Here is a 27,089-nt window from a genome sequence, read left to right as displayed (position 1 = left end):
TTGTTGAACCAACAAATGTTAATGCTTGGGAACGGTTCGTAAACCCAAAATTGGACATTTCATTTGTGTGTAATGAGCTAAGTTTTCGATCCAACGGTTGAGAAATATTAGCTTGAATCTAATCAGATTTTCATCTCACGGTGAATATTTTATGCTTTGTTACTAAGCTAACATTGATTGAAAACCATGATTTGAAAACTATATAAGGGAGAACTCTAGCAACTGGGAAACCTAATCCCCACACCATACGTGTGATACTAGTTGCATAGCTTTATGAGTGTCAAATAGTGCATATTTCTACAACCTTTTATTGGCAAATAACTCATCTTTTTGCGCTTTAAAATCATATATTATCCCAAATTCTGTGTTTTCTTTGTTTTCAAGAATAAAAACTTGTACTAATTAATCTTGTGTTTTTAGGTACTAAATAAAACTTGAATGAATTGAGAAGCCCAAAAGAGCAGAGAAATGGTAGCTAGCGGCGATCGGAATAGAGACAACACAAGACTCCCGCAAGAAATCCATGAAGCGTGGAGGAATATCGCGTAAAGAACAGCCGCAATCCGCTTGTGCACCTTTGGCAAGCCGCTTGCGAGAGCTACTGAAGCAGTGGGCCTGGTAGAGAATCCAAATCCAAACCCGTTCAACACCCGAACCGTCAGATTATTATAGCTGCCAATCATCCTACAGCTCATACTCTCAGCACATCAACGTTTGATACTTTCGCTCAACACCGTAGCACCTTATATCTCCTCCCTTAATCGACCAGAAGAACACCTTCTTCAATTCTTTCTCTCTTTCACAGAACCACCACCACTTGCATCTTCCTCCATTAATTCCATTACCCCTTCTCCTCCGTACACTGAGCACAAACTCACCACCATTAACTCTTAATTCTCCATCTCTCTCTATCTTATCATTATTCTTATCAAGAACAGTAACCCTAAAAGATAAGATTTAGAGAGGTAGAGTTAGGGTTAGCTGAACAATTGGGGGAGCATCGATTCAATGAAGTTGCAGGGAAATTGAAGGCAGAAAAAGTCAATGGAGTATGGTTGGTGAGTTGGGTTATCATTAATTTTCGAATAGAAGAAGGATTGAGAGCTTTTGTGTATAAATAGGGGACGATTTCTCTGTAACAATCATCCAAATTAGCTGGGTCAATTGTCTAGTTTAATATCATTGTTTGCAACCTGTTATCATGTTCTAAATACTTCTGCTAGGGTTGAGATGAAGCCCTAGCTTAATGCTTTGTTATTTTTACTCTTGATAATAATCTTGTTGTGCTTAAATGATTTAGAATAGAACTCAATCTTAGGGGCTTCAACACTTTACTTTCACTGTGTATGTCATGCATCCATTGTAGTTAGAATTATCCTGTGTTGTAGAACTGCAGCTCATGCTTCATCACATATATTGACCTTTTGATTAGTTGTGCCTTAAACAGACAGTTAATGCTTAGGGAAGATATCTTAGTTGTGATTGGATTATTCACATTATAGTCACCTTGGATATACAGAAGATTGACATCTCCCCTGTTATCAGATATAAGGACAAGGTTAGTATCATTAGGAAAGTAACTAGTATAAGTTAGTGGTGGATTCAACTGCCCTAGTACCCTCATCATCAATTGCCTTATTTACATCTTGCTTTGCATCTTGCATTACCATTTCTGTTACTATCAAACACCTTTGTCGTATCGACACAACCAAAAATCGTTTTGTTACTCTTGTTCGAATCAGTATAGGAAGAATTTAACTTCAACTTTACACCCTCCAAGTCTCTGTGGGATCGACCTGTATTTGCACCTTACACAATTGACACTGTGCACTTGCAGTTCTAATTGTAGGCTTGTTTCCCGACCTACCAAGTTTTTGGCGCCGCTGCCGGGAACTCGGTAGCGGTGTAGCTGAAGTTTTCCATCTTTACCTTACTGTTTTTCATATAATCTTGTATATATGTGTTTAGATTGTTAGTATAATATGTTTATCTTCTTTTTGTCGTTATCATATATCCTGCATAGTTTAAATAATCTGTCATTGCACTTTTCAGTTTATCTATCCTTAGTTTTATTTAGTCATCCCCATATCTGTGTAACTTAGTTAGCTGTAGTTAGATGTAGCATTAAGCAACTGTGCATCATTATCTTCTAGTGTAACTTAGTATAACTTGTTCCATATTAAGCCTGCTGTTCTCATAAGCTGTAGCCTAAATTTGTTTCAGTAGTTTTTATATTTCTTAAGTTCATAATATTTAGCCATTTGTAAATCCTCATCTGTTACATATTTGCATCCTGTTTTAGCTCCACCTGTATCTCATGTTGTAGTTTAATAGCATCTGCAGCTAGTTCTATTTATAGCTTAGGTTGTAAACTTGTTAAGTTTCTGCTGTTTTAGCTTTCTTAGAATACAATATTACCATCTGTAAGTACACATCGGTAAGTTAGTCATCTAGGAGTCTGTGTATACTTTAAAATTTCTTTTTTCTTTTTATTTTTATTTTTGCCAGTCTTGTCTCAGTGGTATAGTTCATATTCTTATCTGCATCTCATACTGTCATCATATGTTGTAACTTTTGATTCTCAGTACTTCATCTTTCAGCTGCTGTTAATTTTCTTAGTTTATGTCATTCCACCATTGATTCTGTAACTTCCCAGTCCATTCAGATTATTTCAGTGGTTGTAAGCATTAAACTGTAACTTCGACTTTGAAACTTATCATAAAATTGCATCTGTGAGTTGTGTATGCCAGTATCAACAATAGCTTCTTTGCTTTAAGCTGCACAGTTCTGGGAACTGAAATTCTATTTTGAGTAACCAGGTACTGTGATGCTGCACAAGTCAAAGAAAAGGAGAGAAAGAGGAGCAGCGAAACAACATGTTTGTTGTGCCTAGACCTGGTTTATACCGGCGGGATCGTACTCGAAACTTATCATCTATGAACTGTTAATGACTGCCATGTATGCCTGCTGAAACTAGTTCTGCATCTTGAGTTTGCGCATCTGTGAAGTTAGAATAGCATTTTTTTTTTGCTAAAATTGGACACTTTGTTGTGCATCTCTTAATTTCGACATAACCTGTGTGTGTTCACCCCTGGAAGTAACTGTCTTCGTCATTAATTCACTGAGTTGCGCAATTGCATCTTGACTGTTCAGTACAACATAATAGTTCTGCGTGCATTTATCCTAGTTCTAGCTGTCGATTCTCTCAAGCTTTGTGTTTCCCTGTATTGCAATTTGCCTGTTTGTCTGGGTGTTATAACATGATGAATATGCTATCTAGGCTATGATTGTGTCCTTTAGAGACCAAACCAATCGAATAGTTAGAATTAGCCAAGAAGATATTGTTGACATACCCAGTTCTGAAGTAGACAGTCCCGACCAATCTGAGACAATGGGTGAGGAACTGAACCAAACCCGTAGTCTCAAGGACTACATGTACCCAACAAGGGCAAGCCAGCCCTCATGCATCATTCTACCAGCTGATGCTGGACAGTTTGAACTTAAGGCAAGTACCATTCACATGCTCCCTGTGTTTAGAGGGGTTGATGCTGAAAACCCCTACCACCATGTTAGAGATTTTGAATATATTCGTTTTAACCAAATGGCGGAAGAGTCCCTCAAACTGAGACTGTTTCCTTTCTCTTTGAAAGAAAAAGCCAAGTCCTGGATGCATTCCTTATAACCACAGTCCATTAAAACATGGGAAGACCTTACAAAAGAATTTTTCAAAAAGTTTTTCCCTAACCATAAGACTGCGACAATTCGTCAAAGTCTGAATGGTTTTGTGCAATTAGAAGGTGAGACCTTGGCCAAATATCTGGAGAGATTTAATGAATTACTACTCCAATGTCCTCACCATCGTTTTGAAAAATGGAGACTTGTGCGAATTTTGTATGAAGGTCTAGATGTTACCACCAGAACCATAGTTGAGTCAATGTGCAATGGTTTATTTATTGACAAAAGTGTTGATGAGGCTTGGACTTTCTTAATCGAAGTCGCTGAGAAGACTCAGCAATGGGATCCATCCGTGAGCCCAAAAAGACCAGCCATGTAGCTAATGTCCAAAGAATCGAGTCTGATTTTGAAGAAAAAGCAAATGTTGCATCCTTGGCTAGGAGAGTAGAAGCGCTAGAGCTGCAGAAGAATGTGAAAACTATTGCCCCTACTCTCCGTAACCAAATTGAGACAGCCACTTGTGCGACATGTCATGGTTCAGACCACCTAGTGGATACTTGTCCATACCTACATGCATTTCAAGAGTCTAGACTAGAACATGCCAATGCTTTGTATCATAAGCAAGAGAACAATCCTTATTCTCAGACCTACAACCCAGGGTGGAGGAATCACCTTAATTTCTCATGGTCCAAAGGGCCTGTACAAGGGGGTACAATGAGTAATAACCAAGGATATTCATATCCTAGAAACCCCTAAGTACAAACACACACACAATACCCTGTTGAGAAAAGGCCTAGTTTTGATGATGGTGTAAACCAAATGAATCAAAATCTTTTGCAATATCAGAAGTTAAATGACCAGAGACTTGCGAGTTTAGAACTCAAAATAGGTCAAATGTGTGATGCACTAAACGAGAGAGATAAAGGTAAACTGCCTAGTCAACCTCAACAAGTTCAGAAAAGTGCATTTCAGGTAAGCACCTCAACTTGCAATGAGTTCTCTCGTGACCATGTGAATTTTGTCACCACTCTTCGTAGTGGTGAGGTTGTTGATAACAATGTAGGTGTACCACAGTCAGTTGAGTCTAAATCAGACTCACCGGTGCATACGACTCCACAGAAAACACCAGTTGTGGAAAAGGAATCCGAGCATGATAGTGACTCTAAGAATTCCACTGATATCAATGTCCCTGCACCATCTCATGTCCCTGTTGCTCCATTTCCTCAAAGATTGGTGCAACAGAAGAAAGGTACCCAATACAATGAGATGTTAGAAATTTTTATACGAGTCAATATAAACATCCCTTTTCTTGAAGCAATCAAGTAGTTACCTGCATATGCTAAATTCTTGAAAGATCCATGCACATAAAAGCGGAAGCTTCATGTGCATAAGCGTGCCTTTCTCACTGAACAGGTAAGTTCCATAATTCAAAACAAAACACCACCTAAGTTTAAGGACCCAGGTAGTCCTACTATCACCTGCACTATATGTAAACATACAATTGATAGAGCTTTGCTAGACTTAGGTGCAAGTGTGAACCTTTTTCCATACTTTGTGTATGTGCAATTAGGTCTTGGGGAGATGAAACCCACTCTGTTACGCTACAATTAGCGGACAGATCTGCGAAAATCCCTCGTGGTATTGTTGAAGATGTGTTGATCAAGGTTGAAAATTTTTATTTTCCCGTGGACTTCATTGTGTTAGATACCCAACCTGTGCAATATCATGATGATCATATTCCAGTCATTTTAGGACGTCCTTTCTTGGCAACGTCCAATGCTATCATAAATTGTCGTAATGGAGTGTTGAATTTATCTTTCGGTAACATGACCGTAGAACTCAATGTTTTTAACATTAGTCAACAACCCATGGATTGTGATGATAGTGATTTGCATGAGATTAACATGATTGAGAGTCTGATTCAAGACTCATTGCCTGACATTTTATCTGTGGACCCTTTGCAAGCATGTTTAGATAACTTTGACTTAGATCTGCTTGACTCTAAGTACATTAGTGAGGTTCACTCTTTGCTTGAATCTGTGCCACCCATGGATATTGCCAAATGGCAGAATGCAGTGGAATCACATCCACTCTCTGATTCCGAATCTGCCCCAATTCCTGATGAATCACCTAAGCTTGATTTAAAACCATTGCCTGATACTTTGAAATATGCTTTCTTAGATCCTTCTGAGACTTTTCCCGTCATTATTGCATCATGTTTAGACACAGAGCAGGAAAGTCAACTTTTAGAAGTGCTTAAAAAACATAAAGAGGCCTTAGGTTGGACCATCTCAGACCTTAAAGGTATAAGTCCCACAATTTGCATGCATCACATAAATCTTGAAGAAAATACTAAACCATCTAGGGAAATGCAAAGGAGACTTAACCCCAACATGAGAGATGTTGTTAAGGGGGAGATTTTGAAATTGCTTGATGCGGGTATCATATACCCAATTCCAGATAGCCAGTGGGTCAGTCCCATTCAAGTTGTACCCAAGAAGTCTGGCATTACTGTAGTTCAAAATGAAATGAATGAGTTAGTCCCCACTCGTGTGACCACAGGGTGGCGAGTTTGCATTGGCTATAGAAAGTTGAACACGGTGACGAAAAAAGACCATTTTCCCCTTCCCTTCATTGACCAAATGCTAGAAAGGTTATCAAGACATAGTCACTATTGTTTCTTAGATGGCTATTCAGGTTATAACCAGATTCATATAGCACCCTAAGATCAACCAAAGACCACATTTACCTGTCCTTATGGAACATTTGCTTACCGTCGTATGCCTTTTGGGTTGCGTAATGCACCCGCCACTTTTCAACGTTGCATGATGAGCATCTTTTCTGACATGGTAGATAAGTTTCTTGAAATTTTCATGGATGATTTTTCTGTCTTTGGATCTTCTTTTGATGAATGTTTGCATCATCTTACTCTTGTGCTGATTAGATGTAAGGAAAAGAATTTGGTTTTGAATTGGGAAAAATGTCATTTCATGGTTAACTCAGGCGTCGTTCTAGGGCATATCATCTCTGAAAAAGGCATAGAAGTAGATAAAGCCAAAGTTGATCTCATTCAACATTTGCCTCAACCTCGCTCTGTGAGGGAGATAAGGTCATTATTGGGCCATGCCGGTATTTACCAGCGATTCATCAAAGACTTTAGTAAAATTTCAAGACCTTTGTGTAGTCTTCTTACAAAAGATGTTGCATTTGTCTTTGATGACGCTTGTAAAAAGGCGTGGGAGCAATTGAAAGCTCTTCTTACATATTCTCTTATAGTCAGACCACCCGACTGGACTTTGCCATTTGAAATTATGTGTGATGCGTCTGACTATGCTGTAGGAGCTGTTTTAGGTCGGCGAGTAGACAAGCTCCCTTATGTGATCTACTATGCTAGTAAAACACTGAATGATGCTCAACTGACTTATTCAAACACTGAGAAAGAATTGCTAGATGTTGTGTTTGCATTGGATAAGTTTATATCTTACTTGATAGGATCCAAAGTCATCATATATTCTGACCATGCTGCATTGAAATATCTTTTGTCTAAAAAAGATGCTAAAGCTCGTCTAATTCGATGGGTACTCTTGTTACAAGAGTTCAATCTCGAAATTCGAGATAAGAAAGGGTCTGAAAATGTTGTTGTTGATCACTTGTCTAGGTTGAATGTTGAATTTATTGATGAATCCTTGCTTATTCGAGAATCATTCCCTGACGAACAATTGATGCTTGTGTCTGAAATGCCTTGGTTTGCTAATATTGTTAACTACCTTGCTACGGGTAGAATTCCTTTGCATTGGTCTAAACAAGACCGTTCTAAGTTCTTGGCTGAAGTTAAACACTTCTTTTGGGATAACCCATACCTGTTTAACTACTGCCCGGACCAAATAATTAGGAGATGTGTCCCCAATTCTGAACAAAGAGATGTCATCTCTTTCTGTCATGATCATGCATGTGGAGGCCATTTAGTGCCAAGAAAACTGCTGCAAAGATCTTGCAGAGTGTTTTCTATTGGCCAATATTGTTTAAAGATAGTCATGCTTTTTGTGTTGCTTGTGACCGATGCCAGAAATTTGGAAGTATCTCAAGAAGAAACATGATGCCCTTAGAACCTATTTTGATCATTAAATTGTTTGATGTACGGGGTATTGATTTCATGGGTCGATTATGAAGGTATGTTATACATTCTTGTTGATGTTGATTATGTCTCTAAGTGGGTAGAAGCCATTGCCTCCAAAACAAATGACCATAAAGTAGTTCTTTCTTTTCTAAAAGAAAACATCTTCTCTCGTTTTGGAACACCTAGAGAAATAATCAGTGATGGTGGTACTCATTTTTGTAATAGACCTTTTGAATCACTTATGCGCAAGTATGGAATCACTCATAAGGTAGCAACCCCATACCATCCTCAGACCAGTGGCCAAGTAGAAGTCTCTAATAGGGAAATTAAACATATTCTTGAAAAGACGGTCAACCCAACTAGGAAAGATTGGTCTTTGCGTTTAAATGATGCTTTGTGGGCCTACAGAACTGCATACAAAACTCCCATTGGCATGTCCCCTTACAGACTAGTGTATGGTAAAGCTTGTCATCTACCTGTTGAGTTAGAACATCGTGCATAATGGGCTGTTAAAAAGTTGAACTTTGATCTTGATAAGGCTGGTACCCAAAGAAAACTTCAACTCAATGAGTTGGAAGAATTACAGAATGATGCTTATGATAGTGCCAAAATGTATAAACATAGGATGAAAGTGTTTCATGACAAGCGCATTTTGCGCAAGTCTTTCACACCTGGTCAAAATGTTTTATTCTACACCACTCGTCTGCATCTCTTTCCAAGTAAGTTACGTTCTCGATGGCACTGACCATTCGTGGTACGTACTGTTTTCCCTCATGGAGATGTAGAACTTGAAAATCCAACAACCAACAACATCTTCAAGGTCAATGGTCAGAGATTGAAACCATTTCTGGAGCCACTTCCACCAGATGAGACCACCGACTTGGAAGACCATGTTTATGTGGACTAAACTGGTCCACCCATGTACATACATATGGATTAACCGTGCATTTTCTTTCCCTTTTATTTTCTTTTTTTACAGTTTTCATGTGTGCTAACCAATCTTTTTGACTTACCGCTAATGTTGTTTGCTTTCAAAAGAATTCATCCATTTATGGTTTAGCACCATCCTTTTGCATACGGTAATATCTTTCCTTAAAATCTTCTCTGCACTGTTCTCCTGGTATATTGTTATAATTCTGCTTATATATTGGAACATTGAGGACAATGTTAGATTTAGGTTTGGGGGGAGTGTTTTGCATATAGAGTTTTTAGTCTTTTGCACTTTTGTTAAAAAAAAAAAAAAAAAAAAAAAAAAAAACCTCAAACTTTTAGAGATGTTAGAGTCACTAGCATGCTTCTAGCTATGTTTACATAGAGAGTCTGACCGAAATAACTGAACTTGGAAGTACTGGAGAACACAATCAGGTTTCTTGTTTGTTTGAGCGTTAAAGTTGGATTTAACCATCTCGGAGGGAAAATTAGGTGCTGCAAAGATATTCTCTAGTAGAATTGTGATCACCCTTAGTGGAGACTACCTATTTTTACATCAAGCGAGGCACCAACCTTCAATTTTTGTGACTATCTAAAAAGTCCTTTTAGAAGTGTGTGTCACCGTACATAAATTCCGGGTAGGAATGGTGAGCTACCCAACTTCGCACCACTTTCAGCACTATTTTTGATCTCTTGAGTGCTAATTTTGTCAATCATGAGGATGACGTCTAAAGATGAAAACTCCTTCTTGTAGTTTGATTTGCAGTTGACACCATTCTCTCTCTCGACAACATCAACATGTCCATAGAAACACATCATCATCAACGAGCAGATCAGCGTCAGATTCTATAAAGAGATATTGAAATAGTCCGAGGTTTACATGTAACAATTCAAGTAAGTAAAATTCTTATTCAAAGTGAAGATACGGTACAAAGAGCAAAATTCTATACACATTTGAAGAGTTATTTTACAAGAGCAAAGAAAAGGAAAAAGATGAGAATTAGTGAAATTCAGAAAATCAAGACAATACAGGTTGTGAAAAATTAAGTGAAAAAGTCCTTCATCCATGGATTTAGTAGTTTAATTATTGTTTTGTTATTTCCAGTTTATATTACTCAAAAAAAATAAAAATAGAAAAATACAGTTTGTTTTTAGTTTTATTTAATAAACACCATGGTAAAGAAGAATTTAAGAGGAAATTTCAAGCAACAAGGAAATTGAGGAGAAAAATCATAATTTTCAAGGTTCTAAGGAGTTTAAAAGTTCATCATCAACAGTTGAAGACCGAAGATTGAAGACGTTTCTATGGATGCTGTGAGAGTGGTGTTGATTGCCGATCAGATGTGAAGGTAAGTGAGTACTCCCATCCTCTCTAATGGTTGATTTCTTTTCTAAGAGATCATCAGAAAAGGATTCTTTTTGTCCACAATCTTGTGGAGTCTCCAGAAATTATTTCGGAAGGTTCTCCTTCCCACCATTCAACATGTGCAGAATTTCTCTCTTTATTCCTGTCTGCACACATGAGAGACTAAAAAAGCGATCTTTTTGAGTGCAATTATCATAAAACCCTATTGGTGAGGCAGAAGTCAAGGCTTGTGATCACTCTCGAACCCGAATTCTTTCATATGACGTGGTTATTTCTCGCTCAACTCTTAAGGATGAGAATGCGTTCTTTGGTAATTCTAACTTCTTATTACTATCATGCATAAACTCTATGTCTTCATAGCTCCTTGGATGCTTGAGACTTTTTTGCGCTCTGAAGTTGGACAGGGTTTTCTGGGTACATCTCTGGTAGGCCCTCACGAGACTATAACTAGTCCAACTAGGGACACCTAGGGGTTTAAAGGCTTAATGCATATGCTAAATGCATTCGAGAAGATCAGCGACAGTGGTATAGTTAGGATTTCCTAATTTCTGTTTCACTTGAGGACAAGTAAAACTCAGGTTTGGGGGTATTTAATGAGTGCCAAATAATGCATATTTTTACAACCTTTTATTGGCAAATAACTCATCTTTTTTCTCTTTAAAATCATATATTATCCCAAATTCTGTGTTTTCTTTGTTTTCAAGAATAAAAATTTCTACTAATTAATCTTGTGTTTTTAGGTACTAAATAAAGCTTGAATGAATTGAGAAGCCCAAAAGAGCAGAGAAATGGTAGCTAGCGGCGATCGGAATAGAGACAACACAAGACTCCCGCAAGAAATCCGTGAAGCGTGGAGGAATATCGCGTAAAGAACAGCCGCAATTCGCTTGTGCACCTTTGGAAAGCCGCTTGCGAGAGCTACTGAAGCAGTGGGCTTGGTAGAGAATCCAAATCCAAACCCGTTCAACACCCGAACCGTCAGATTATTATAGCTGCCAATCATCCTACAGCTCATACTCTCAGCACATCAACGTTTGATACTCTCAGCACCTTATATCTCCTCCCTTAATCGACCAGAAGAACACCTTCTTAAATTCTTTCTCTCTTTCACAGAACCACCACCACTTGCATCTTCCTCCATTAATTCAATTACCCCTTCTCCTCCGTACACTGAGCACAAACTCACCACCATTAACTCTTAATTCTCCATGTCTCTCTATCTTATCATTATTCTTATCAAGAACAGTAACCCTAAAAGATAAGATTTAAAGAGGTAGAGTTAGGGTTAGCTGAACAATTGGGGGAGCATCGATTCAATGAAGTTGCAGGGAAATTGAAGGCAGAAAAAGTCAATGGAGTATGGTTGGTGAGTTGGGTTATCATTAATTTTCGAATAGAAGAAGGATTGAGAGCTTTTGTGTATAAATAGGGGACGATTTCTCTGTAACAATCATCCAAATTAGCTGGGTCAATTGTCTAGTTTAATATCATTGTTTTCAACCTGTTATCATGTTCTAAATACTTCTGCTAGGGTTGAGATGAAGCCCTAGCTTAATGCTTTGTTATTTTTACTCTTGATAATAATCTTGTTGTGCTTAAATGATTTAGAATTGTAAGATCAGAATATCGCAACAATAATATCTTAGCGAAATTATCAACAATAGAACACAACAACGTCGCAGAACAATTTTAGAAGTGATGTAATAAACGACATCAGCTAAAATCATGAGAAAGATATGATCATCCTGCGAAAATTAGAGAGTTTGCGAGATTAACATTTGTAAGGTTGCGCGAATGTCGCAAGCCGTATCCGAAAATAAAGGACAAATTAGCTGTCATCCACTATGTATTTCCCTATAAATAGTCGTTCAACTGAGAAGAGGAGAGAGATCTTTTTTGAGTAAGAAATAAGTAAAGAGGAGAGAGAAAGTCTAGAGCAGAGGTTGCTCTTGATTCTTTTATCTTTTCTTGTAATAATATTTAAAGATTCATCAATAAAATTAAGATTGAAGATTATTCTATAAAAAATTGAAGATTAATATTAAGATTTGTGAAGATTTATAGTGATTGATTAAGAACTTTACATAATTTCTTGCAATATTGTTAACATTGAAGAAAGGGCTAGAAGAAGAAATACATCCGAACAACCGAGTACTGTTAGAAGAAGCAAGAGAATTGCTGGGAGAGAAAGAAGTGAAATGGGAGAATCTACTAGAATGAGAAGTAATAGAGAAAATCAAATTCAACCACCAATTCAACAAACACTAGTACAAGGGAGGAATACAGATTATGATAGGGTGAGTATACACACTTGGCAATCAAATTCGGCAAAAGAAGTAGAAGAAGAGCAACAAAACAGAAACCATAGACAGGTAGAGAGAAATCAAGAAGCATATAAAGGAATAATTCATGGAGATGAGGAAATTGGAGCGTTAGAAACGTTGAGACGAAGAATACATGAAGAAAGAAGAGCTGAGGCAGAAGAACGTGCAAATCTAACAAGGGAAAATCACGAATTGAGGATGGAAAATATAAGACTACAGAATAGATGATCGAGAAGTATTACAAAATCATATTCAAGATCGACTAGAAGAGAAATGAGGCGAAAACACCCACAATCAATGCTGGAAACATTATTCAAGAAGAAATGTCAAATCCTAATGAAGAATATCGCGAAAATAGAGAAAGATCTGATGATCGTTACGTTCCACAAAATGAAACTTTTGATGATGGGAAAAATGGTAGAAATCAAGAGAACGGACAACGTCAGGGACGAAATGACCAAGATAGCGAAGGAAATCGAGAGGAAGGAAGAAGAATTTTACATGAAAGAGAAACTCAAAGAAATCAACAGACGATTGAAGAAGAAATTGAAAGACATTATGCTGAACAAGCACGTTTAATCTGCGAACGTGAAAGATTGAGAGCGGAAATGGAAGAACAAGAGCTTCAGGAGACAATTCTCCAGAACAATCACGACAATCGAGAAAGAAGGCGTACACAAAACCGGAATAACAGTAATATCAATGAAGAGTACGATAGAATAAAGAGGATGGCTGAAAGGCAGCGAATGGAATTAATAAGAAATGAACAAAATCATGAAGGGGAAAATGAAAGATATAATCATTTTCGAATTCAAGATAGAGATGAAGAAGAAACTCGCAGAAGAAGACGAGATGAGGATAATGAAGAAGAAATGTGAAATTCCGCGAAAGAAGAAATACATGAACGCAGAAGAAGAGAGGTGAAATTAAAAAGACCAATCGATCAAAATTCAGGTGTAAATAAACAAATCTTGAAAGAAATAGAAGAAATGAGAGGAATGCTAAATAATAGAGGAGAAGTAGGCAGAAGACAATTGGATGAAGCTATAGAAGAAGCTGCGAAAACTCAATTTACAAGGGAAGTACAATTAGGAGGAATACCACCGAAATGCAATTTACCCGCATTAACCAGCATTTTTGATTGAACAACTTGTGCAATTCAACACATTAAAGCCTACGTGAGGTGCATGTTGCAATGGGAAAATCATGATGATGTATTATGCAAGTATTTCGCATCCAGCTTAACAGGGGAGGCGTTAAAATGGTTCGAAGGTCTACCAAAGAATACAATAACATCCTTCAATCATTTGCAGACTACATTCCTAGGGGAATATATAAGTAATAATTCTTCGTGACCTGGTATAGAAGATGTGTTTGGATTAAAACAGAGGATTGGCGAAAGTTTGAAGCACCTGACTAAAAGATGGAGAACTATGTGTAGCGAAATGGCTGGCAGTGTAGATGAAATATATCTTATATTATCATTTATCAATTCTATGTTTACAACAAACCTATTGTATGTCCAAATTTTTAGAGTCAAGAAGACGATCACAATGACTGAATTGCGAGAACTTTAAGTAGAATACATTGCTCTAGAGGAAAGTCAAAATGAAATGGAATCATATCCAGTTGCGAACACCAGCTCACAAACAGCGAATGCAAGCTTATTACCCAAGCTAATAAACACAGTAGCGAATACTTCGCAAGTACAACAGGAGAAGGTGACGGGTAACAATCAACAGAAATTAGTGGCTATGGGAAGCCGAGATCAAGAGGAGTATGAAAGAGAAAGAAATTTCTACAATCTTGGTGGAAATAACAAGATTCAAAGACTCGATCAACCACAAGAAACTTATGGAGGTCAAAGACAAAACTATAATAGAGGACAAGGAGGTCACAAGGTAGTATGGGAAGAAATCAAGATGCCACCTCTAAATGCAAGTGTGGAGAAAATATGGGAAGATATAATTTTGATGGAGAATATACCAACACCATGGAACATGGGAACGGAACAACCTCCAAACCACAGAAGCCATGAGTTTTTTTCTTATCATCATTTTCATGGACATACAACAAATGATTGCAGAAATGTAAAAAGAATTATTTTGAGAATGATAGATCAAGGAAAACTAAACCACTTTTTGGTAGGGAACCCATAATCTCAACCATTTCCACCACCACCAGAGCATCACAAAGTAAACACGATGAAAAAGAAGGAAACATTCTTCGTAGAAGTTGGTGCAAAAGCAAAAAATCTATTGTCACTCTATCGTACATTCATATAAGACAATCGAAGATTTTCATGACAATTTTTTGAGAGATAACGATGGAAGAGAAATTATGAATATTGCGAAAATCTCGCCACTAGAGGAATGGCAGAAACATATTATTTCTTTTACCGCAGAAGAGATTACCGAAGGTGAAGAGGTGCATGATAATCCATTGGTAGTAAAATTAGAAATTAATCCAAAATCGAAAGAAGATGAGGATGATGAAGCTGAAGATTCATGGGAAATTAATAGAATTCTAATCAATACTGGAAGCTCTGTGAACATCTTATTTTATCATACTTATAAAACTATGGGAGGAAGAGATGATGATCTTATACCATCAACATATAAGATATATGGTTTTAATGGTACTGCTAACAAGCCTAAAGGGGAGGTTACTATGCGAATTCCATTGAAGGGAATATCTTCCGAAATCTTATTCTGTGTCGTTGATGTAGAATCACCCTACAATGCGTTAATTGGTCGACCTTGGCTACATGGGATTCTAGGTGTAGCTTCAACTTTCCACCAGTGCATCAAATTCCCTCACCCCAGTGGTGTAGGAATCATAAAGGGAGATTGGGTTGAAGGAAAGAGGTGTTACGAAACTACGATAGAATCTTACGAAGGAATAGCAAACAAGAAGGAAAACTGGCGACACAAATTCAAAGATACACAGATAAGTGAGAGGTTGATGGTGGATGCAATCGAAAGAAAATAAGAAGAGATGTTGCGAAACTAATGTTAGCTCAGAATAAAAATGATGAACATACCACTACCAAGGAAGCAGTAGTAGAAAATAATAAAGAAGCAGAGGATGGTAAAGGTAATAAAAACATGAAATGTATGAATGATTAAGTTGTTACGACACTCTCGCAATAAGTAAAATTCTCAAGAATACAATTTATTGAATGAAAAAATTGAGATTGCGAAATGCAAATACAATATGATGATATAAGAGACTCTCGCAGAGATAATGAATTTTACAGAAGATAATCAGAGAAAAATGACAAAAGAGAAAGAGGCGACCATTTATGGCGTACACCCTAGTTCGCGAATACAATTTCGCAAGAGGAAAATGTAAGACCTAAAGTACGTCATATAATGGGGTACCTGTTGCATGGCTCAGGGAAAGGCTACACCGCCACCGGAACCTGAGTCATGGAGATTTGGGGTCAATAAAGCCCATCCGGGAGAGGCACCTTGGATTCTCAGCTTAAGCATATGACTTAGGTTGGGCGACTAAGGTAATAAGGACTCTCCCAAGGAGTGCAGATCTGATCAAGGCGCCGAGGTACACGGTTGAGTCAAGAGTGCCAGGGACGTTTGAAGCGTACTTTGCCATTCTTGACAAGTCTTGGCTTATACTGCACTCGGCCTGAAGAAAACCCCACTTAGGGTGCAGTCTCGTAACCATAAGCCCTATAGGTAAAAGGGATAAGAGGCTGCGAAAACAACTGGTTGTTTTAAGACTGGATGGGAGGAGCTAACCTTGTATGGTAGAAGTACGCCTCCTTGAAGGGGCAACCAGGGGGAGATAAGGGCGGCACCCTCCATTAGGGAGCTGATAAGTGTCTTAAGACGCAAATGTCATGAGGCTTTTTATTCGCAAGGGTATTAAGGCTTGTCATATTTGTGCAACAATCCTGAAGAGGCAATAATACAAAAGAAAAAGATAAGACGAGATCAATGGGTTTTCGCATGAAAGTGCGAAGACGTCCTGCGATTTCGTCGCAAGACGGCAATGTCATGGGGCTTTATTTTCGCAAGAATATTTAGGCCTGTCATATTGTCGCAACATTCCTGAAGAGGCACAATACAAAAGAAAAAGTTAAGGCAAGATCAATGGGTTTTTGCATGAAAGTGCAAGGACGTCCTGCGATTTTGTCGCAATGACAAGAGGTGGCATAATAAGACCTTTAATTAGGAAGGCAAAATAAGACCACACAGGAATGAGATTTTGAAAAGAATCAAAATTCACTTCGCATAAGATTGCGAAATTATACATAATTAACTGCGAAATTGAATAAAAATAAGAAAATTTATAAAATCTCTCATTTGGATACAAATAACAGAGGCAAGTATGGGAATGAATGAAATTAGAAAATGTTATTTGTTCCATATGATAGATTTACTCAAAGATTCAAAAATTAATGATTATATTGATTAACTGTATTGCAAGGAAGAATTGTTTTAATGAATGCAAGTCAAAATGAAAGAAACACAAATATACAGAAAGAAGGAATAAATGTACAAGTATTACAGAGAATCAAAGAAAGAAACAAAGACTACTTCTTAGTTGATCCTTCATCATCTTCATCAGACTTGTTCCCTTCTTCGTCTGCGTCAGAATCTTCATCACCATCAGAACCTTCATCACCATCAGATTCTTCATCATCAGCTTCGCTATCAGAAATAATCAGACTGGGAGTATTTTGTGGGATCTCTTCCAAGAGACAAGGATAATCAGAATGAGGTATATTATAATCGTCACAAACCATTTGGATAGTTTGATTGCGAAAATGCATATCATCATTCTTAAAATTCGCAACAGTGATCTTGATTTGATTCTTTAATCTAGAGTACTTTTCGTTGCGAGAAGAAAGATTCTTTGCGAGTTCCTCCTTTTCAGCTTCGAGTTCCTCAATCATTTCACGATATCTACTTTCAGAATCTGCGAGCAAAAGACAATCAATCATTAACTTGATGAAAATTCATAAGAAGCAAAATATTAGTAAAGAAGAGCAGTTAGTAACCTTCTCTGTCATAAATCATATCTCTAATCAAGGCTGTATGCTCAACTTGGAGACTAACACTTACACCTAAATCTTTTCTGGCATCATCTAAGATTTTCGCATCCCAAACAAATTCATCCTCATTACTTATAAGAAGACGAGAACGAATTTGGTTTTCCCTTTCGCAGAGCTCTATGTTCTTGCGGCTAGCTTCATCTCGTTCAAGTTGAACTTCAAGAAGAGTCTCGTGGAATTTCGCCAAAGCCTTAGCACCTTGATCAGAGATACGATCCTTATCATCTATGAGACCGCTAATTTTGGTTCTTAACTCATTGGTTTTCTCTTTAGAATCAAGAAAGAGAAGCTTAAATCGGTTGGCTAAGCCTAAACTAGACTTATGGTCAATTTCTAAGAGGCGAAATTTAGATCTAAGCTCATTCAGAGAAAGACATGAAATTCTATCATTTGAGAAACTATTTAAGGAATTATTAAGACGCTCAAGAAGGGTATCATTATCCAAGGCATTAGGAAATGAACGAAGAAGGGTAGCTTCATCAGAAAGACCATAAATGTATGCAAAAAGGATCATTTAAATAAGATAAAACAACAGGATGAATGAATGAAGGGAAAAGAGAAAAGTAACATACCGTAAAGCTGATTATTAGCTTGCTGAAGACTAGAGATTTTGTTCTTATACGAAGAAGAATAAATTTATAATTGTCCATTTTTCTCGCGAAGACCTTTAACTTCAGCTTCCAATTCTTCATTCTTTGTGCGAAATTGAAGATTCTTCTTTTCAAGATTTTCGCGTCTCCTCTCTAGATCTGAGGCAACAGCAAAAGAAGCTTTTCCAGCCTGCGAGAAAATATAAAAAATATTAATATAGAAAGAAATTTTGAGCTATGACAATGAAGAAGTAAAAGGATGAAAGTATACCAGATTATTAAGAGAATGTAAGAAGTCGGGAGTCACTGATCTAGAAACTCCACGAAGAGAACTATCACCATCCAGCAAAGGGACATCGCAAATTGTAGCGAGATATTTGCAGGTATTAGCGAATTGGCTATCTCCCATTCCTTGCAGAGAATCAGAAAAGAGGCCAGAGAACTTATCCATAGAAGATTCAGGTGGAAAATCTTCACTTGCGGCAAGATCATCATTTTCCTCATCATCCTTGTCACTTTCGGAATTTTCATGAGAAGGAATATTTGAAGGAGAAGAAGAACGGACTTTCCTTTTCTTTGAAGGAGGAGCAGTTGATTTTTCTTTGCGAAGAGCACCTTTGCTTTTATCACCAGTCTTCGCAACATCAGCAGGTTCTTCTATTTCAGCAATAATCTTCACGCACAGATAGAAATAAGAAAGGGAAGCAACAATATACTGTTTAAAATCATAAGAGAAAATTTTTTTACCTCATCTGTATATGAGAGAAGAGCTAACAAGGTACTAGACCTCCCAGTCATGTTATAACTATCTTTCAGTTTTTGGATCTGTAGAATATCGCAAGGGTCAGCGAACAAAAGAATAAAGACAAATAAAGAAATATAAAGTGAGCAAAACTGGAAGAAACATACCTCTTTGTCCTTCTCGGGCCAAGAGAATACCCAAGGTTGATAGGTAGCGAGATTCTCAAGAAGAATATTTGATCCTGCAATATAAGGCCCTCTTAGCATCAAGGGAAAAACACACCATTTATCATCTTTGGATTGGCGAGGAGTTGTGTTCTTACCAGAATGCCAATCAATATCTTGCATAAGTATTTTCGCTTCATCAATGTTATCTTTCCTTTTCAAACGAATACCCCAGCGAGTATTCTCTTTCTTCATGGAGATTAATTCATAATTTTCAAAGAAGCTCGCTACTGTATATTTCTCAGCAATTATTTCTAAGTCTGCGAATTTAGGATCCCTAAGTTCTTAGCACCACGATTAGCGAACTCTAGCATCATACAGATGCAATCCCCACTCAACTGGAAGATAGCCCGCGAAAATCCCGAATGAGCAAGAATTTCATAGAACAGAGGGATATATGGGTCGTAAAGAGGAATGGGAAGACCTGCGAGAATTTGACCTAGCAAAATTATGATTGATTGATCATCACAATATTGATCAAAAAAAGTTTGATAGAAAGAATTGCTTTGGCACTTTCACCAGGAATGGTAGAAAGTGGGAAACCTTTCTCTGCAAGATCTTTTTGAACGTCTTTTAAGTTTTTCTCATGTTTATGGACACTTGGAGGCATATTTGAATATAGAGTATGGGAATGAATGAAAAGTAAAAAGATTGAAGAAGGAAGAACTACAGTAGCGGAATTTACTGAAGAACAATAGAGTTGCAGAGATGAGAGAATTAAAAGAGAAGAGAAAGTAAAAAAGAAAGTGAGAAGAAGAGTAAGAAGAATATATAAGGAAGATTTTTTACTCGAAGAAATAAACACTATTAAGAAGAAAAGACATAAGCGGTTGAAAAGCAGCGGTTACAAAAGACGTGTCAAGAAATGGATGGAAGAAAGAATACAAGTGATAAATGCAGAATATGAAGCGATGGATAACTGCGGCATTTCTCACATCATTCTCTACTTCGCAGAAAAGATATGAGAAGAGGAAAGATGTAGGATCAGAATCTTGCAACAATAATATCTTAGCGAAATTATCAACAATACAACATAACAGCGTCGCAGAACAATTTTAGAAGTGATGTAATAAATGACATCAGCTAAAATCATGAGAAAGATATGATGATCCTGCGAAAATTAGAGAGTTTGCGAGATTAACATTTGTAAGGTTGCGAGAATGTCGTAAGCCGTATCCGAAAATAAAGGACAGATTAGCTGTCATCCACTATGTATTTCCCTATAAATAGTCGTTCAACTGAGAAGAGGAGAGAGATCTTTTTTGAGTAAGAAATAAGTAAAGAGGAGAGAGAAAGTCTAGAGCATAGGTTACTCTTGATTCTTTTATCTTTTCTTGTAATAATATTTAAAGATTCATCAATAAAATTAAGATTGAAAGCCTAAAAATGGGTTGAGTATTAATGAAATCATATGAGGGGTGTAGTGTAGGATTTCTTGCAACTACAAGAATAGAACTCCATCTTAGGGGCTTCAACACTTTACTTTCACAGTGTATGTCATGCATCCATTGTAGTTAGAATTATCCTGTGTTGTAGAACTGCAGCTCATGCTTCATCACATATATTGACCTTTTGATTAGTTGTGCCTTAAACAGACAGATAATGCTTAGGGAAGATATCTTAGTAGAGATTGGATTATTCACATTATAGTCACCTTGGATATACAGAAGATTGACATCTCCCCTGTTATCAGATATAAGGACAAGTTTAGTATCATTAGGAAAGTAACTAGTATAAGTTAGTGGTGGATTCAACTTCCCTAGTACCCTCATCATCAATTGCCTTATTTACATCTTGCTTTGTATCTTGCGTTACCATTTCTGTTACTATCAAACATCTTTGTCGTATCGACACAACTAAAAATCGTTTTGTTACTCATGTTCGAATCAGTATAGGAAGACTTTAAATTCAACTTTACACCCTCCAAGTCTCTATGGGATCGACCTGTATTTGCACCTCACACAATTGACACTGTGCAGTTGCAGTTCTTATTGTAGGCTTGTTTCCTGACCTACCATAGCTAGAGTCGATTCTCCTTTAACCTTTGGTTTCTTCTTCTAAAACCAGGTTAACGACTTAAAGACTTCATTGGGATTGTGAAGCCAGAACGATACTACTTTTCTTGTAGTTGTGTGATCTGATCTTGCTGATTCTATCGTTACGAGTACAATTGTAATAATTGTCTTGAGATTTTATATCTCCGATAGGCAAGATAGAAAAGTAATCACAATCACTTCGTCTCATCGTTTGTGATTCCACGATATCTTTTTTCGCTGCGTCGATTAAGATTATTGTGAGGTGATCAAGGGATGTGAAGCCAGACCGATACTACTTTTCTTGTAGTTGCGTGATCTGATCTTGCTGATTCTATCGTTATGAGTACAATTGTAATAATTGGCTTGAGATTTTATATCTCCGATAGGGAAGATAGAAAAGTAATCACAAACAATTCGTCTCATCGTTTGTGATTCCACAATATCTTTTTTCGCTGCGTCGATGAAGATTATTGTGAGGTGATCAATAATATTAGTTTGTTCTTCGGGAATATAAGACCGGTTTATTGATTGGTTCCTGTTCACCTTAATTTATTAAAAGATGGAACAAAACTCGTAGGTATATTCATGGGAGACAGATTTATCTATTACCGTAGGATTTTATGTGTGATATAAATTTGTTTATTAAAGTCTTCGACTTTGGGTTGTAGCAACTCTTAGTTGTGGGTGATATCAGCTAAGGGAATGAAGTACGTAGAATCCTGTTGGGATCAGAGGCGTAGGAGAATAATTGTACCTTGGATCAGTGTGAGATTGATTAGGGTTCAACTACAGTCCAGACTGAAGTTAATTTGGAGTAGACTAGTGTCTATAGCGGCTTAATACAGTGTGTGTTCAATCTGGACTAGGTCCCGGGATTTTTCTGCATTTGCGGTTTCCTCGTTAACAAAATTCTGGTGTCTGTGTTATTTCTTTTCCGCATTATATTTAGTTATATAATTAAAATATCACAGGTTGTGCGTTGTTCAATCAATTAGAATATCTGACCTTTTGGTTGTTGATTTAAATTGATTGACACTTGGATATTGGTCTTTGGTACCATCCAAGTTATCTCCCTTTGATAAAGACTCGCAGATTTCTATTTTCTTGAGTATATATAAAATCGAAAGATTGAGATATAAACTCTTTGATATACTTTTTATCTAGATTGAGTCTGACTGTCTAGTTGATTCTCTAGAAAGTATATTGGAGTTTTTCCATATAGATTGTTAATCGAATTGTTGGGTGTGGTTGTCGTACCCCAACTTTTTTCCAATCGGAATTAAGGTTTTGTAGCCTAGCTTCCTTTTCACTGGTATTTCCTTCGAATACGGTTTCTAAGATATCCCACACATCTTTAGACCCAGTGTAATTTGACACATGGTGCTGAAGATTTGGGGTAATGGCATGTATGATGGCATTCAAACCGTCGGAGTTTTGCTTTGCAGCAAGTATCTCTGCAACATCGTATTCGCCAATATTTTTTGGAACATTAACGTTACCTACTGCAACAACGGGAGCATCATAGCCATTAACAACATATATCCATGATTGAAAATCAAGCGCTTGATGAAACGCACGCATAGAAATTTTCCACCATAAGTAATTCGAGCCATCGAAGACTGGTGGTATGTTAAAAGACATAACACCTCTGTCCATAGAGTCAGATCACTACAAACACATACTTTTGAGGTCTTGAACGTGTTTGCCTTCTCTGATACCAATTGAAAATGCGAGGGTCTAGCAACCACACCCAATATTTAGATTAGAAATCTGTATGGACTAACTCCAATATACTTTATAGAGAATCAACTAGACAGTCAGACTCAATCTAGGTAAAAGTATATCGAGGAGTTAATATCTCTTCTCTTGATTTGATCTTTACTCAAGCAAATAGAAATCTACGAGTCTTTATCAAATACAAGGATAATAAACTTGGACGGTACCAAAGACCAATGTCCATGATCAATCAATTTCCAATCGACAACCAAAGGTTGGATTTCACTATTGATCGATACAACACACAACCTGTGATATTTCAATTATATAACAAAATATAATGCGGAATATAAATAACACAGACACCAGAAGTTTTGTTAACGAGGAAACCGCAAATGCAGAAAAACCCCGGGACCTAGTCCAGATTGAACACCACACTGTATTAAGCCGCTACAGACACTAGCCTACTACAAACTAACTTCGATCTGGACTGTAGTTGAACCCTAATCAATCTCACACTGATTCAAGGTACAATTGCGCTCTTTACGTCTCTGATCCCAGCAAGATACTACGCACTTGATTCCCTTAGCTGATCTCACCCACAATCAAGAGTTGCAACGACCCAAAGTCGAAGACTTTAATAAACAAAAATGTATCACACAGAATAGTCTACAAAGATAGATAAATTTGTCTCCCACAGATAAACCTAAAAGTTCTGTTCTGTCTTTTGATAAAAATCAAGGTGAATAAGAACCAATTGATAAACTGGACTTATATTCCCGAAGAACAACCTAGTATTATCAATCACCTCACAATAATCTAAATCGTATGGTAGCAAAACTAGTTATTGCGGAATCACAAACGATGAGACGAAGATGTTTGTGATTTCTTTTTATCTTGCCCTATCGGAGATATAATCTCAAGTCAATTATTCCAATTGAACTCGAACGATAGAAAATGGCAAGACCAGATCGCTCAACTACAAGAGAAGTAGTTTCGTCTGGCTTCACAATCCCAATGAAATCTTTCAGTCGTTAATCGACAGGGTCACGAGAAGAAATCTACGATTAAAGGAGAATCGACTCTAGAAAAACAACTAGTATCACACAGGAGGTGTGTGGATTTGTTTTGCACAGTTGTTAGACGTCTCCTTATATAGTTTTCAATCAGGGTTTGCAATCCAAGTTACCTTGGTAACAAAGCATTCAATATTCACCGTTAGATGAAAAACCTGATTTATCCAAGGTAATATCTTTCAACCGTTAGATCAAAACTTAGCTTGTCATACAGAAATGTATTCATTTAGGTTTGAGTAACCATACCTAAACGTGTACATTGGTTGGTTCACAAATGGTTGACCAATGGTTAGCCATATGAGTGCTTTCATATCAACCGTATTCATCTTTCTCATAACTAGTTCAAATGACTCATAAGAATTAGTTCAAGAGTTGTTCAATTGCTTAGGTCTTTATACATAGACACAATTGAAACAAAATCGGTTTGATTCATTTGAATCAATTCATGAACAATATATCCACGGTTTGCAAAGATTGCATTCCTTATAATTTATTGTTTTAAGTCCATGAACTACCGATTTGAGAAATAACCAGCTTGGGTACGCGTCCGGGTATGCGTACCTTAGCTACCGGATTTTGAGTTGGTTTTAGTTTCCAAACTCAACAGACTTTTTCGGGTGAAAAAGTTCCGACAGTAAACGTACGGGTACACGTACCTAAGTTGACTGGTTTTTGAGTTCGTAAACTTGAAACCTAGCATAATTTCACAGACGTGAACTTCCGCCAGTATTCGTACGGGTACGCATACCCAACGTTTCTCCTTAACCAATACCGCATGCACATATATGCACGCACTTGGTTTCTGGCACATGGATTTATACACAAATGTGCGAACACACTCGATGCTTACATCCATAGGTGGTTACATATTCTCAACCCTACATTTCAATCATCGAAACATTCTTCTATAATGTTATAACAGCGTTAGACATAAAGAATCGACTATCGTCATCAAAGCTATTTTCAAGATTGAAACGTCATCATGACTTTCGTCACGGGTAAAGATGAAGAAGGTTAAAGCAAAATCTTACCAACACGTATTTCGAGAATAAGATAGGTGAGTAAACTCGGCTCAAAATAGCAAATGTGTATGTATGAAAACTATCATACTTATACGACTGTTGTCTCAAGAGTAGGAGATAGAGTAGATATACTTTTTAGTGACAAAATGAGTTGAAGTCTCCACATACCTTTTAGTCGGATGAAGTTCCACCGGTTCCTTTATTAGTTCTTCGTCTTTGCAAGATAATCGCCATGGACTCTGGAGCTCAATTATTACTAACTATCCTAGACCGAGACTTAGTCATAAGTATACTAGAAATCAAGACATATAGTTTTGATCTCTAATATTGAAAAACATGCTTGATATAGCAACACATGCGAGTTCGATCGAGCAATTCTCTAACACTTAGAGAACATAATACTCAATCGCGATAGAAAAAAACAAGATCTGAACACGCAACTATAGAGAAAATAGTTGGGTCTGGCTTCACAATCCCAATGAAGTCTTCAAGTCGTTAACCTACGTGGTTTTGTAAAAACCTAAGGTTAAAATAGAATCGACTCTAGTCACAACTAGTATCACACAGGAGGTGTGGGGATTAGGTTTCCCAGTTGCTAGAGTTCTCCTTTATATAGTCTTCAAATCAGGGTTTGCAATCAATGTTATATTCACCGTTATATGAAAACCTGATTAGACTCAAGCTAATATCTTTAAACCGTTAGATCGAACTTAGCTTGTTACACACAAATAAAAAGTGACTTCATTTAGATATGAGTAACCGTACCTAAACGTGTGCACCTTTGTTGGATATCAACAAAAGTTAACCGAAGTTAGCCATATGAACACTTTTATATTAACCATATTCATCTTAACCATAACTAGTTCAAATGACTCAAATGAAACTATTTATAGAGTTGTTCAATTGTTTATATTCTCATAGAAGTATACAAGACACAATTGAAGCAAAATCGATTTTGATTCACATGAATCAATTCATGAACATTATAGCCACTGTTTGCAAAAGATTGCATTCCTTATTATATAAATGTATTAGTTCATGAACAAACCGATTTTAGAAAATAACATACTCAAGTATGCAAACGGGTACGCATACCTAAGTAGCCGAAATTGGACTGTGTTTTCCGTATGCAAACGGGTACGCATACTGTCGTTCACATCCAAACTCAGTTGAATATAATGCGAGTACGGATACGCATAATAAAGTTCCCGGACTTCAATTGACTTCACTAGTACGCATACGGGTATGCATACTATAGCTCCCGGACTTCACCTGACCAACCAGTATGCATAGGGGTATGCATACTATATTGCCGGTCTTAGACTACACATATGCAAGTACGCATACTGTGTTTATATCCAATCTTGGTTAATCATTCTAAACTACCATTTCTTCATTGAAACATTCTTGGAAGACGGGAATAGCTTTCTCACACAAACTATTATCTTCAAAGCAATTTTCAAGTGATTGAATGATCAATACGAAACATTCCGAGTCTACATCAAATGACTGTCTCACACAGATTATGTAAGATGTTACAAGGCGATTTTCACATGATCATCTTTTAACTTTCATCAAGAATATAAGATGAACTTGGTTAAAGCGAAAGCTTACCAATACATATTTCGAGAAATATGTAAGCGAGTTAAACTCAGCTCGAAATATCAAATGTGAATAATCGAAGTCTATATAGATATACGACTTTTGTCTCAAATAGGAGATAGAGTAGATAGACTTTTGAGTGATAGATGAGTTCAAGTCTCCACATACCTTTTGTTGATGAAGTTACACAAGCTCCCCTTAATAGTTCTTCGTCTTCAATCGATGAACGCCGTGAAGTCTAATGTTCAACTACACTTTCTATCCTAATCCGAGACTTAGCTATAAGTAGACTAGAAATCAAGACTTACAGTTTTGACAACTAAACTTGAAAAACAAGCTTGACATGGAAACGCTTGCGAGTTCGACCTAGCAGTGCTTTAACAAATATATATATATATATATATATATATATATATATACCTTGTCAGACATGAAATATTATATCATAATGTATTGGATTCATTGTCAATTTTTTTTAATATGACGACGTGTAATTGCTAAAATCTTTACGGATGTCGCTCGGATATGTTTCATATTTTGTAATTAAAAATTTGCTTAGCTTTTACATAAAGCATGTGTGAAACAAATG

The 27,089-nt window shown here is 37.0% G+C and overlaps 1 protein-coding gene across 1 annotated transcript; it reads left to right on the top strand.

The window, feature by feature from the left end:
- Positions 1-4,569: 4,569 nt before the first annotated feature.
- LOC113359354 lies at positions 4,570-8,699 on the top strand. Its single transcript, XM_026603004.1, has 7 exons — positions 4,570-4,943; positions 5,047-5,088; positions 5,246-5,979; positions 6,136-6,211; positions 6,860-7,253; positions 8,331-8,511; positions 8,578-8,699. Exons 1-7 carry the CDS (start codon positions 4,570-4,572, stop codon positions 8,697-8,699), a joined length of 1,923 nt encoding a protein of 640 aa, XP_026458789.1.
- The last annotated feature ends 18,390 nt before the right edge of the window (positions 8,700-27,089 follow it).

Source organism: Papaver somniferum, chromosome 3 (genome assembly GCF_003573695.1).
Source record: "Papaver somniferum cultivar HN1 chromosome 3, ASM357369v1, whole genome shotgun sequence".
NCBI classification, from domain to species: Eukaryota; Viridiplantae; Streptophyta; class Magnoliopsida; order Ranunculales; family Papaveraceae; genus Papaver; species Papaver somniferum.
Note: the sequence above shows the minus strand (reverse complement) of the source record. Positions and strands in the feature narration are given on the sequence as shown.

Excerpts from the sequence above, each read along its gene's own strand:
- LOC113359354 (XM_026603004.1), top strand. The coding sequence starts at position 4,570 with ATGTGTGATGCACTAAACGAGAGAGATAAAGGTAAACTGCCTAGTCAA. Across the intron at positions 5,089-5,245 it reads GTGCCTTTCTCACTGAACAG|GTCTTGGGGAGATGAAACCC; the intron begins GTAAGTTCCATA and ends ATGTGCAATTAG. Across the intron at positions 5,980-6,135 it reads GACCATCTCAGACCTTAAAG|ATAGCCAGTGGGTCAGTCCC; the intron begins GTATAAGTCCCA and ends ACCCAATTCCAG.